Here is a 14,416-nt window from a genome sequence, read left to right on the forward strand (position 1 = left end):
TGAAATGTGCAACTTTGGTGCAGTGCCAGCCAGCAACAGCTGAAATGGAAACAGGTGTATTTGGGGCTGAGAAGCAGAGTGCTTGTATAATCATTTACATTCATTAAAGAGGCTGCAATTGTGGCATTCTTTTTTTAAAAATGAAGTGACAGAAATGTTTCAAATGTAAGCCATTTTTCATGTAGTGGGACCAACTGCAAGAAAACTTCCCGTCAATCCAGCCAGATGTTTCCCAGTTACCATATCTCACCTAAGCTTCCCGAGGAAGAAACAATATGTCTCGGCATGTGGGGTTTTTAGCTGGATTGTTTCAAATGGTTTTATGATTGTTTTTACTGATTTTTTTTTTAGGAAATTATACATAAATTTTAGGCTTTTGTCATTGTAGGCTTTATGTCATTGTAAGCTGCCATGAGCCCTTTGGGGATAGGGTGGGGCATAAATATAAAAACAAATATATAAATTATTAAATCAAACAGGCATTTTGTCAATAGGGAAAATAAACTTCTAGGGTATATGAACTCAATCATTAAATTTGGGATGGATGCAAAGCTGCTGATTTGGAACAGAAACTTTGTGGTTGTAGTAAGTACTTCTGTGGTTGTAGTAAGTACTTTTGACAAATACACTTAACACAAATGCAGTTAAACAAATATAATTTTTTACAAAATGACACACTTTATTTATCTACAAGGCAGTACAGTGTATTATAAAAAAAGTTAGGTGCAGACCAGGGCTGCACCTAATTCTATTCATTAAGGCAGCAGAGTGAGAATAGGAAGCGACCTTCCCTTAGAATTGGTGAAGGTTGGAGACGGCAGTCCAAAAGACCACTTTTTTTAAAAAAACATGGATTTTGCGCATGGAATCCAAATATGAAGACTGAACAGTAGACAATAGCAGAAGACATAAGCCAAGTTCTGTTCTCCCAACTGTTTGGAAGTTACAATCTTTTGTTATTGCAAAACTGTCAGAATACATACAGACGTGTACATAAAATCTCCCAAAAAAACAGTGTTTCAAAAGTATTGCTTGTAAAAGTGAGGAAATGAAATCATTTTTCAGAAATGCTAGTGCATAGTCAAGTTAGTTAGCCCCCAGGTTTTTCTTTTTCTTGTACCCCTCGATGGCCCTTTTCTGAAGAGTAGCCCATCTACATGCTATAAGACTGTAGCAGCAGAACAAAACAAACCCACAGTATCCATTTGGCATTTACAAAATTAAATTATTGAATAAAAATATAATTTGTTCTCATAAACTATGTTTCATACAGTAATAATTTTTAAAAGCAAGCTATTTTTTAAAGAAAAAGTCCACAGAACACACATGTATAAACAAGTCTAGAGCTCTAATGAGTGGAACCGTACTTCAAACGGCACAGGCGTGCGAGTGTCCGCCATCTTGATATGACCCCCTCTCTTAAATGAGCATTGCTAATGCTTTTCTTGCAGAATTTTATGCCAAGATATTCATTTGATGATTTAAAATAAACTCTTGATAAGTGCCAGCTCTTAAAAGAAATAAAAATTTTTTTTTATTTTTTTTACAAAACCTTTTCACTGGTATGGAAACTCCATACTAAATTAATACTGGTGCATTTGATCTCCAATATTTTTAAAAATCATTTGAAAAATTATTGTTTTTTTAAAGCTGCATTCATATGATTAATTGCATCAAACCAAATACCTAACAACATAGGCAAGCTTCATTAATAAACAGAGGGCTTTTTTAAAGTTGGGTGAAATCCAACTTGAATAGATATATGCTTTTGTGACTATATGCACTTTGTGCTGCTCCCAAATGTTGTACCACCACAACAATAACAATAAAAGGCTTTTCTCCCATTCACAAAAAAAGGGGGTTTTTTAACACGGGAATGGTAAATCCTAAATCAACTGGAAGTGTTTTGAAAAGAAAACATAATGCTAGCTGGAAGACCATTTACATGACCAAAGTTCGAGTTGAGAATGCATTCATGTATTTGCGCCCCGGATCAGAGAAGGTCAGCTGGTCCTCTGACTTTCCACAAGATGCTGAATCCCACGCATTGCTAAAATGCTTAAGAAAGAAAAAGAAAGATTAGACTCTTCATTTTAAAGGACGAGACACAACCCCATGCTTTCTGCAGACCTGGGTTTGTGGATTCAGTGGCCTCTCCCTCAGGGGTCTCCACAACATAAATGACTTGAGTTCAGAATAGGAGTAGCTCAGGTGCACAGCACTGAGAAGTGGGGTTGCAGCTTTTACCAATGAGAGGGGCAGACAACTCTCCCTGTGAAATTAACTGTACATGAACACTTCCTCCCTATTAACTGGGAATCTGACAGATATTTTTACAGGGACCCAATACAAATCTCCTTGCTAAAGCAGTATACTATATAAACCTCTGATTGCCAGAAAAAAGAGGATTCAAACAAACTTAGCTAAAACATTCTTTATAGGGTCAAAAGACTTCTGTTAAGATTCACAATAAATGTCACAGCTTGGAATCAGTTCTTTCCTGGTCACCATTTCTATGTTTATTTCACCCAGGTTCAGCCATTTGAATGCACACAAGCCTTTCAGAATGACATGATCCAAAATGAAAGAAAACATTGAAGCTGGTGATCGAAATACATTTCTTAAGTGCAGTCATTTCCCTCAGTGGAACTGATGCCTGTGGTCTGGAGATTAGTTGGAATTCTGGGAGATCTCTAAGCCCTACCTGGAAGTTGGACTCCCTGCCAAATACTGACTCCTCTTGGTTACAAATACACACTGTAAGCCAGGGTGACTAGCATCAAGCACTGGTCAGGACAAATGAGAACTGGGACTTGGGAAGTTATGTTACTCTCCCACTCTCGACTTTGTTAGCTATTAAAGATCTCTGTTATTTTTCTGCCAGTGGGGTTGGTCCCCTTTTATCAGTATTTAGCGTTTAACTTGCATAGCTCTTTTTTTTGCCAAAATTAATGAGCTGCGTTTATCCTTGAAACTCTACCCCGACTGATACCTATTTTATGTGAGCTTTACCAAAAAGCTGTTTACAGCAAAAGCTGCTTTCCCTATAGTATTCCAATTGTTTATGCTTGCAATTGCCGTGTTTTACTGTTTAACACCTAAGCTAGCTAAAAAGGCAGAGCAAAATAAATTATGGTTGCCGGGGAAAGAAGGTCAAACAATAATGAAGGAAGTGAGGATACAAACTACAAACTTGCACACAAGTGGACAAAAATTTCAGACTTTTTTGGACCAGAGAAAGACACCATTTTTGAAATTCCTACTTCAAATTGTTTTGCAGTGTTGGAGCAAGTTCAGAACAGTAATTATGAGAGAACACAGCCTGATAAGATTCCACACAATGATCAAATTAGGAGTGAAGTTCCAACTGTCTGACAAGTTGCTACTGAGCAGAGATGCAGAGCTCACAGCTGACTCAATTTCCCTGATTATCTAGATTCTAGAAGAAATATGCAAAGGATATTAAAATCACTTTGAAAATTAGATCTGGTCCCTAATGAACCGATGATGCAAAAAAAATATAGACCAGCCTATTTAAACAAGTCCTTATCTCTTAATACTCAAAAATGGAATAAAACAGAAGGTTCTACATGCAGTAATTACTGGCAGACACAGAATCTTACGCTGCAAAGAAATAAGATCAGCTTAACTATTTGTCCTTATAGAGGCAAACTGTTTTCCTGGTCTATAAGAAGTGAGATTCTCATACATCTTAAGTTAATACTGAAATTAAGACCCAATTGGATTGACCTCAAAAATTTTCAGATCTTTTACAATAACAGTACCAGAGCCCAAAATCGGAACTCTATTCTTTAAATGTATTTCTAACAAGGGTTTTTCAAAATAGATCTGTGCCTGAAGGATCTTAATCAATCAGTACATATGGATGAAAAACACTTAACTCACTCAGCACATACAAATTGGCTAGAAAACTCAGTTGAAGAAGAACTACTGCTGTCCTTCAAGACCTTACCAAAATTAGAACAGGATGCAACTCTGAGCTACCTAGGTGATCTCAGAGACAAGCTACAGGACTTAGCGCAAGAGAATATTAACACAACCTCTGCTACTCTCTCTACACAGGCAAAGTTAATTTACTTAAATCCTATGATGATGGAACATCAAATAGAAGTGGAAGAGATTCACTGCCCCCATGAGATGGGAGTTACCAGAAGTGCTGGGAAAAAACCATGAGTACGATTTGGATTTAAGATCATATAAGGACTTCCAACATGATACATTTTCATTGGGAGAATGGAAGACTTGGGACTAGTAACTTAAAGAATTAAACCAAGAGACACATACTCCACCAATACATTGGGGTACTAGAAATCGGTCATCAACTACTTGATTCTGACCTTTTAGGGCAAATGAATTATTTGCAGAAGAGAACTTTGCATAGGAATACTACAGGTATATCTCGGAATGGCTGTATTTTTGAAGATTCGACAGGAGCCTTAGCCTCAATAGAAACTTTAAATTGACAATTGATCAAGATAGTCTCCTGGAAAATCACAGAGTGGAAATGGTATGCTAATTTAAGGAACTTTTTTGCAGATTGGTTCATTTCAGATATAGGTAGGAGGCTAAATGCTCAAGCTTTACAAGAAAGGGTGAAAAATGGGTCTGTTCATTCCAGAGACCTATGATGAAATAGTGCAAACTCTTAATCCCTTCCTTTCAAAAAGCAAATCAGTCTGTTCTCAGATACAGGCTTATAATAAAGATTGGTTAGATCATGATTGTAAAATGGCCCAAAGCACCTTGCTGAGACTGTTTTATAATTTCAAAGCAGGTCTGATTACAAAACAACAAGTACTTGAAGGGAAAAAAATTATAAATCCCTAGTAAGACAAAAGAAAAAGATGGCCATGCATGACAAATAGCAATCTTTAATAATAGCAGCAAAACCAGCGAATATGGTAATCTTTTGGAGGTCAATGTGACAATATAACAAATTTGGTAAAATGGCTATGACCAACTAAATACTGATGGCAGATTGGGAGGATTATTTCTCCAAACTTTATGCTAACCATCAGGCCCTGGTAAGACACCACACTTCTCTGATTAACATATCTAGATGGCTCCCTGTTACACAGGAATAAATTAAAAACATGATTACTGAATTAAAATCTGGGAAAGTTCTAGGGAATGACTTTATACCTCCAGAGCTGCTGAAATTGAATGCAGACTGGTGGGCTCCAATTTTGTGCCCTAACTGTTATGACTAAAAACTATTAATGTGCCCTAACTGTTATGAGATTTATTCATCTGTAACATATTTCGATTTGTAAATGTTTTATATATATATTGTAATATGCATATATTTGTAATCTATATTGTATATAGTTTGTGGATAGCTGGCTTATTGCAGTATTAATATCATTCATTCTTTCACATTTCTTAAGCATAATTTGAAACAACTTTTTCTCGTGGTATTTACAAAGATTGGAAGCCCTCCTCAGAATGGTGCAACACAGAGATAAACGTATTTACCCAGGGTTATATCAAGGTCCTTTGCTTTGTTCCTCAGACATACAAAAATATCTCTTGTGCCTCAAGCTGTTATCACAGTCAACATTTCAGCCATCAATAGAATTTGTGAATACAGATAAATATTTTCATCTCCTGAATATTTTTATGTTCTGTGTTGATATCGGAACTGGTAACTTTGCTAGAACAATTCATTACCCAGAAATGAACAAAATGGGCCATTTGTGTTCCAAATTCCAAGTGCAATTCTGTTACATCACAATTTCCAGGATGCAAATTAAGGGGGAGGGGGGAAAGAGAGGAGAACTATCATGTTTGTAAGGGTGGAAAAAGACCTAAGCCTTTGCTTCTATTCAGTATTGGAGGGAAGAGTGTGTGTGCGTCCTTACAGCATGCCAATGTATGCTCCCTTAAAATGAGCTAGGCAACATGCTTAAACAACAGACCTAGTTCAGTTTTCAGATCACTCACAGAACAGGTTACTATGGGAGTTCCAAGACCAATAACTCTAGATCCCCTTCTCCTTAAATTTTGCTAGATTGCAAGAATGATTTTTTTAAAAAAAATAAATTTTGGTACCACCTTAATTGTTATAAAGTTCTCTAAACAACACATAGATAAAAATCACACAATGACTAAAAACTATCAAGAACAATAAAACCAGCAGACATAATAACACTACCACAATAGAGGTTGAAAGGAATGACTGAACACTGGAGTTCCTGGCAGTCAAACTCATTTTGATATTGAATACAACCAAATTCTGTCCCCCAATCATTTAAAATTTCGAAGGAGAAAAATAACCAATTCTTGGGGCAAACCGAATTTAGCAATCAAGGTGAACCTTGGTATTAGCATATTCATTATGGGCAGTCAAGCTTTCTGCTTTTTTAGTCTGACAGACAGGTAGGTTACAGTAATCTGTTATTCGGCATTCCACCTCTTTCCTAAAGTCAGCTCCCAAAATGCCTGACTACCAATCAGGTAGAATATGTGTCTAAACTAGAGATACAGTATACCCATTTGATTACCTTTTTGCTCAACATAGGGTCTCTACTCCTTCAAATTAACAATAAAGTTTATTATACAGTCAAGAGTCCTTTCAGCAATACTTCTTCAAATTACAGTCAAGGGTAGGCGTGGCATATTTTTCGCTTTAAAGGCATGCTATGTCATGCTTCTGCTCCCATGGAATGTCTGATATTTGGTGAAATTCTAATGTTTTATACAAGCCCAATGATTAGTGCTTGTTCAGGAATGAACTGTTGTTGCCAAAGCAGCTAAGATTTTTGGAAAAAAGGCAGAAAAAGGCTAGGCACTCTTGCCAAAGGTAGATACATATCAGTTGTACGAATGATGGCACGTTTGTGGCAGAAGATCTCCCTTTGCCAGGAATGCAGATTGAGGCAAGGAAATCCACAAGTTCTATTAGAAGCATTCTTTAGCACAGCCACTTAAGATAGCCACCAGTGGAAAAGAGCTGCTTCCTTTCTTTCAGTGGCCAGAACAAGGAGGAAGCCTCAGTGCCTCATTAAGGAGATGTCATATGATATGGTCACCAGATTAAAGCTTAGGAGATAAAATGGTTTTTCATCCAAAAATCAACCTTCATATCTAGGCCTGAGGACACTGTTAGTCACCCTTAAAATTGACCATTTGTAAAAATTTGCTTGGCTGATTTACTAAGCTATGCATATGATTTATTCTATTTACATTCTAATAACAAAACAAAGTGGAAAGTGAACACACATGAATATATAAAGCAGCCTGTTCACTGAATCAGCCCATTGGTCTAGCAGTGCAGTCTACTCTGACAGAGTCTCAAGTTTGCGGTCCTTCTCATCACTGGCAACCTGATCAAAAGAGAGATGCAAGGGACTGAATAGACAACCTTCTATATACAAAGCAGATGCTCTACTACCGAGCCATTAGTTTTTCATGGAGTTACATAGTACTTTTGGATTCTCATACAGACACATAGATCTCTTGGCAACTAGGGTTCTGGAAATAATTTTTTTGCATCTTAAAACAATTGGATCAATTTGCACTAGATGAAGATCATGAAACGATCATATGAGTTGCAACTGTAGTGTTTTATATATTTTCCGTAACCTACTTTGCGTCCATTCTTTTGGAAGAAAAGCGAGGAAGCCATCATTTAAATAAACGAGCAAGCTGAACCAAACACAAAGCTGGCATAAAGAAGTTCTTGTCTAGCGGCTATTTCATTTCATGGAGATGTACCATAAAAACAGCAGCCTGGGTTCATTATCTATGATATGCAGAAGTGGGTGAAGAGCTAAATACATTGCAATGTACAGTGACTTCATATATATTCAGATATTAACCACCCTGTTTGCCACTACAATGTTCTGTTAAGATACAAAGGCTGTTGTATCTTAAGCCCAGTTTGGGTAACAGTCCCATACTGGCCAATTACGCACAGCAAGGCTCCCTCAACTTCAAAGAGAGTTGGCCACAGAGCCAGGGCATGCTCTGCATTATTACCCACAGCCCTGTTTGCAGCAGGACAGGAATTACCAATTAGCAGGATTTTTGCTTGTGTCGGGGGGGGGGGGGATGTTTTGTGTGTTCTCTATCACACATGCATGCTTTAATTTTTAATATAATCTTTAACTTTTATCTTTAATCTTATCAATAGATTGATATAGCAACATTACAAAAGTGGTCTACTAAAGAAAAAGTCTGAATACGGCACCTTTACACTTTGCCCGAACAGATTGTCTTTTATGGCGGAAAGTGAAGGGGGGCATAACAGCAGCACGCAAACTGCAAAACCACAAAAGGACAATGTGAAATGCCATTTGCTAAACTCCCCAGGTTCATGATCATCCATCTTCTGATGTGCTGTAAACCCAAGCATCAAGACTGACAAGCTTTTCCTGGTGTGATCAGGAATCTCTAATTACTTGGGTATAAAATTATGAGGCTGGAGTTCGCCCCTGTTTGTTGATCAAATGCAGGGACAAATTGGGTATTTGGACATTGACTAGTCTAATTATTTTTACATTTATCAAGCATCAGAATTGATTTATAATCTATCAATATGGTATTTGTTTTTTTTAGTCTAAAGATCTAAAGATACGCAGGAGTGGGGAGGCCATGGGCAATAGAAATGATATGGCAGGACAAGAAGTGGGAAGTAGTCGGTAACAGGAAGGAGGGTGAGAGGGAAGCATGTAAAGCAGTGCGGGATGGTGGTGGTAAGACTAGGCAGGCTGGCTACAGGCAGAGGAAAAAGGTCCAGGACAAGCTGTGCCCACTGGCAAAATGTCCTGCTCTGGTAGCAACGTGAAATTAAAATCATGCTATAAGTAGATTTGCTTACCGCAGAGAGAGTGGAAAGTGAAAGTGGGGTTAGAGGAAATATGGTCCTAAAATAAATCTTGCTGCAGCAAACATTCGCCTCCACCATGCAGCAAACACCTTGTGTGTAATTAGCCACTATCTTCCTGCATATGGTAAAGGAGGGATTGCACAGCCCTGTCTTTACCATCAAACCTGTACTTCCCCCAGTGTTCCCAGCTGTTCATACATGGGTTATGTGAACAGTTATACATATAACACCATGGGTATACTAACTCACTCAGTGGCTGATTCCTAAGTGAAAATATTGCCTTGGGGAAGTGTCACTGGTCAAAGTTAATTGTAATGTTTCTCTTAGCTGTTGGGGGAATAACAATTGTGCCCTACCAAGTTTAAAGACTCTTTTTGAGGACATTTGTAAGAGTCCTCTGAATTCCAAGAATTGTGAGTCATGCTATCAACTCACCAAATATGTTGCTGATACTCAGTTAAAATGAAGCATTGGCTCCTGTTTAAAGACCAAACACCAATGTACAAGATGCAGAATCAAGCAGGACCAAGTTCAGAATTAACTTTGTTGAAGGCTGAAGCACAAAATGCAGGAAAGACTAATGATCTCCCTCCCTCCCTCCCTCCCCCCAACTATGACTCCAGAGTCTTACCCCCATGGCTGCTTGTGAGGGACAGAGGAACACAGAGATACCACCATCACAAAACAAAAAGCCAGGGAGAGGGGGCCCCTGTGTTTTTACTGGGAAGTGTTTAGCTCCACTGGCCATACTTGGTAGCCACATGTCTGTGGCAGACATTTCCTATCTCTGCTTGGCAATACTTGCAAGTAAGAACACAGGGTCTTCCTCTTCTTACATGCCCTCTCTCTCATGCCACTAAAATGTTCTGTGCAACGACCGATGTGCAAGTCAGTAGCAATGGGTTTTAACTCCTTGGGATTTCACAAGTGAAAAATCTCACTAGCACACTGAAAATATTTCTTAAACAATAGATTTTCTTGTGAATAAGAAACGTGGACAATTTTCCATAAGCTTACATTAAGTTCACATATAATCATAAAGACCTGGCTTATTTTCAGCCATGGTAGTCTTGGTTCATTTTGTTACACCAGGAATCCTCCCAGCACGTCCTCCTTCTGGTAGCACCATTATCTCATGTATCCTATAACGTGCCTTCTGTTGCCCCCAGGCAGGAGCAAATGGTAAACAAACTGTCAGGGCTTTAACTGGGATATCCAGTTGAAGCACTTTAAGTAAAAGTGAAGCCTTTAGGGGAAGGACAGCAATAAAGTCAAAGCTCGGCAAAGGTGCTTTTTCCACCTACATGAAATGCTGATTCACACACTGTTTTTTTTTCCTATCAGCGAGTTATTCCCACATGGCAACCTCTGTGAAAAAATAATGTGTGAATGTGCAATGTATGTGTTACACAGGAGATTTCTGAATACCAAATATGGAATACACATGAATTCTAATTCATGCTAGCAGTGTGAATGACATATTTACAAACAATCTTTACACGTAGGTTCAAATACAGGGATTGCTCTTGAAAACATCAGAGCTGGATTGTCTCATAAGGCAATTTAAACCATCAACTGAAGTTACTGTGATTAGTATAAATGAGCAAAACACCCACCTGATTGGTTGTAGTGGGTTTTCTGGGCTGTGTGGCTGTGGTTTGGTGGATCTGGCTGTGGCCACACAGCCCGGAAAACCCACCACAACCAGTTGAATCCAACTGTGAAAACCTTCGACAACCCACCTGATTGTTTTACAATGACACAAGATACTGAAAACAGAATAGCTGCCATGTATGTTTCTGGAAGCAAAGCTCATATGAAACTAGAGCTTTGTCCCTGATGAGACTGATAGCTTTTCTTTTTACCTCAGTAATTTTTAAGGGACTGAGAACTGTAGACCATTTATCAATCGAGGCTTTATTATACAGCACTGGGGAAGCAGATCCCTGATGTTCTTATTTTGTATTTTCACAGAAGCTTTACCCAGTGAAGCACCTCCTGCCCATAGGATCACTATGGTACCTAAGGCTGCAATCCTAAGAATAATTACCACTGATTAAAATAGGACACAGAGAGAAAACACATGAAACTACCATGCACTGAATCAAACTGATGGTCCATCAAGGTAATTAGTGTCTAATCCGACAAGGAGAAATGCCCCAGAATCTCAGGCTGAGGTCTTTCACATCACCTGATCCTTTTAACTGGAGATGCTGGGGATTAAACCTGGGATTTTCTGCATGCCAAGAAGCTGTACCTCTGAGCTACATCCCCACCCCACAAAATTACATCTGAGTAAAAATGCATAGGCTTGAATACCGGAGACAGAGATATGATCATGGTCCTAAAGACAGAGACATTTGAGAACTCAAAACTGTGAGGAAAACCCCCCACTATCTTTCAATAAGTGAATGTCAGAACAGTCAGTACAATCAATACGGCTCTCTCACAGTTTTATGATAATTTACATCGTCAGAGGATATGGAAATGCCCCAGCTAACACTACTTTGGCTGTTATCCTTAAGGATGTCAGTTTCCAGAGGGCACATATGTGGAAAAAGATTAAAGCAGAAACAATGCATTGGAAACTCCAGTAGAACAGTTTGTTCATGAAGAGTGTCGGCCATGAAACAGGAATGGAACCCAATGCAGTGTAATCACAAAAAAAGTTGTACAACTGGGACATGTAGGAATGGGGAAGAAGAGATTTCACAAAAACTGTCCTCCTGCTGAGAGGTAATACGACTCATCACCAGTCGGGTTGAGAAGGGTGAAGAGACTCATCTGCTTTTCTCCCTTTCCTTGCTCCCACCTGCCTAGAAGAAGGTTTATGTTGCTGATAGTCCCTGCTACCTATTTGATAGAAGGGCAGGGTGGGCTAGGTGTGCAACCAACCTCACAATGAGCTGAAAGATTCATGTATCAGGATAACTCCAAGATTTCCATGGACATAGAAGTGGGTGGGGGGTGGGGCAGGGAAGTCCTTTCATCAACCATTTATCAGCTCTAAGCCAACAAATAAAAGACTAATGCAAATGTCAAGTTAAGATAATAAATCAATTTTCCGTCATTTACTTAAGGAATAATCAGTCCTAATGTACTTATTTGCCTAAGCAACAGCAATAAAACAGACAAAAAATTTTTTTGGCGCAGCATGGTAGAAACAGAGGTGATTTATTTATTGATGTTCAGGTGAGGGCTAGATGTGAGTTCCACCTAAGTCAAATTTGTAGGGATCCCAAGTTACAATTTTTGCATATGCTGATCCTCACTATTGCCTCCTGGAATTAGTTTGAAAACTAGATTATTTAGCTTAGCTTAATTTTGCGTGCTGTTGTAATTCTTTGCTCCGTAATGTTTGTGTATCTTTCTGATGAATTTTAACTGTTGCAAGCTGATTTGAGAGTTAATCTTGGCTTAAAAGCAGCACATAAATATAATAAAGATTTTCTTAGGCATTTGGCCAGGGGGCAATTACTAACATATAAGTAATTATTTTCCTATTTATTTCTGCGACAACGTAAGCCAGTGGCAATCTACTGTGTTCTATGGCCTACCAAATCCCATATTCAAACAGAATTAGCATCATTCTTTTCTTGGAATGTCATGTAGTCATTCATCACTTCAGAGAGATCAAATCAAATCTCAAGAAAGAAGTGGATGAGTCTTTCATCTTCAAGTGCTGTTCATACAGTATTGGATGCTGTGGACATCCCGCTGATGGAAGAGGGAGTAGCAACATTTATGCCCAACACTTCATGATTCCAGCCTCCCAACTCACATGGCTTTTTTTTTTTACTACAAGGCCCCCACCCCACAGCAACATCTTTTCAGGGGACACAAGGGACTACTGAGCAAAAGGAAAAATGTGGAAAGATCCCTTTCTGCCAAGGTAATGTTTGTAGGATCCATTCTACAGACTAGGTTTGGCTTTCCTTCGATTATGCTCTTCCAGGTGGCTTTCACATTAAACTGGGCTGAAATGCATACTTACAAAAAATAAATTATTGACACATAATAAATATTATTATTTGATGTGAAAATGAAACAAGCAGTCACAGTGAGATGAAATCATCTCTTTCCTCATTCCTGTTGTCAGGATACTGAATGACTCCTCTTTAACTTGTAGAAAAAAGGAACATAACCTATGAACTGCTGTACAAAAATGTTAGCAGGTCAGCTGTTCTGTTTTCCTTACAACTTCATGCGCTTCAATCTTTCCCGTTTGAAAAGTGTAGACTCAACAGCATGCAGTTTGTACAAGTCCTTAGTCAACCACAACTACAGCCTTTTCCCACCGTACAATAAAGCAAAACCTTCTCTTTTGGAATAAAACAAACCTTCCATTTTAGAATTAATTCTTTCAGTTATAACCATTCCTGAATGTGAAAGCATGGTGTAAGGAGATTATTTCAGACTTAAAATTTTTTTTAAAAAATTGTTACCTGAAGTGGGCTACCTGATGATCTATTTCTATGCAATGCAAATAATTTATGGGCATTCTCCTCTTCTTCTGATGGAGGCATCTTTAAACCAGAGCTGGTAAGTAGATTCTGAAGACAAACACCAACAGTAGCAATTACAAAAGAAAAATTAATTAACAGACCAATGAACTGAATGAATGCTGTAAAAAAGCAACCAAGCATAGACACATTAAAAGGTAATTTTGCCATCTGCAGAAATATCCTAGGGAAATTATCTTACAAATAAAATTGAAGTATGAAGTAGCAAGCAGTTTGAGTTCAAGTTCACTGTGCAATCCTTTTCCCAACACTTAGCTACATTCGGGGAAGGGAGGATTATAAACACCTCTCACTCTATGGAATACTCTTTAGTTTTCCCCTCCTTCCACATTTTTTTATGATGGGGAGAAGCTGAAAAAAGGGGCAATAGTGTTGGTGTTGCTCCCTCCACCAAGGGAGGTAATTTTTCCCAGTTTGTGAACTTGTTTTATGGTGTCTTCAGAAAGCCAAATATGACTACAAGCTACTGTGACTCAACAGTGGTCACCATCTCTGACTGGCTGAGGTGATAGTTCCAGGAACCAGAAAAGGCAGGGAAGGGTAAAAATGACATTTGAACAGTCACTAAGCAAGGCTGCAAAAACCTGTGAGCATGCTGGAAAAGGGTAAGCATTTGGAAGTTTTTCAGGGAATGTTTCAAACACCTTGAAAGACCTGTATTTTAATCTGAAAATGTCCACTGGGGAATATTTATCACAGCACTATGTAGTAAGCTCCTTCGAACTCAGTCAAACATATGTCTGATTAACCACACATAGAATGGCTAACCATGTCAAGTCCTTAAGATTATTACAATTAAAAATTTCAGCATACTAAGTACTAAGTATGAGCTTCAACCTAAGCAGCACGTTGAACTGAAAATAATCATACAGCCACATGTACTACCCCAGGACTTTTATCATTTGGATAACAATACTAAAATACAACTCAATAAAACAGAAACAAATATACATATGGACTGCATCTAGATCAAGAAAGTGAAACACCAGTAAACTAGCATCAATGCAAGCTGAAACAGACTATATTACATCTCACGTATATT

General features: G+C 38.3%; 1 protein-coding gene across 3 annotated transcripts in view; it reads right to left on the reverse strand.

The window, feature by feature from the left end:
• Positions 1 to 655: 655 nt before the first annotated feature.
• The window catches only part of MYB (MYB proto-oncogene, transcription factor), a 44,537-nt gene continuing 30,776 nt past the window's right edge, over positions 656 to 14,416 (reverse strand). For all 3 annotated transcript variants that reach the window (XM_048490194.1, XM_048490177.1, XM_048490184.1), the window contains 2 exons: positions 13,297 to 13,404; positions 656 to 2,058 (listed from right to left, as the gene is read on the reverse strand). In XM_048490194.1, coding sequence (XP_048346151.1) covers positions 1,942 to 2,058; positions 13,297 to 13,404 — 225 coding nt within the window. In that variant the 3' untranslated portion in view covers positions 656 to 1,941. The remainder of the gene's footprint in view (positions 2,059 to 13,296; positions 13,405 to 14,416) is intronic.

The sequence above is a fragment of the Sphaerodactylus townsendi genome, linkage group LG01 (assembly GCF_021028975.2).
Source record: "Sphaerodactylus townsendi isolate TG3544 linkage group LG01, MPM_Stown_v2.3, whole genome shotgun sequence".
In the NCBI taxonomy this organism is placed as follows: Eukaryota; Metazoa; Chordata; class Lepidosauria; order Squamata; family Sphaerodactylidae; genus Sphaerodactylus; species Sphaerodactylus townsendi.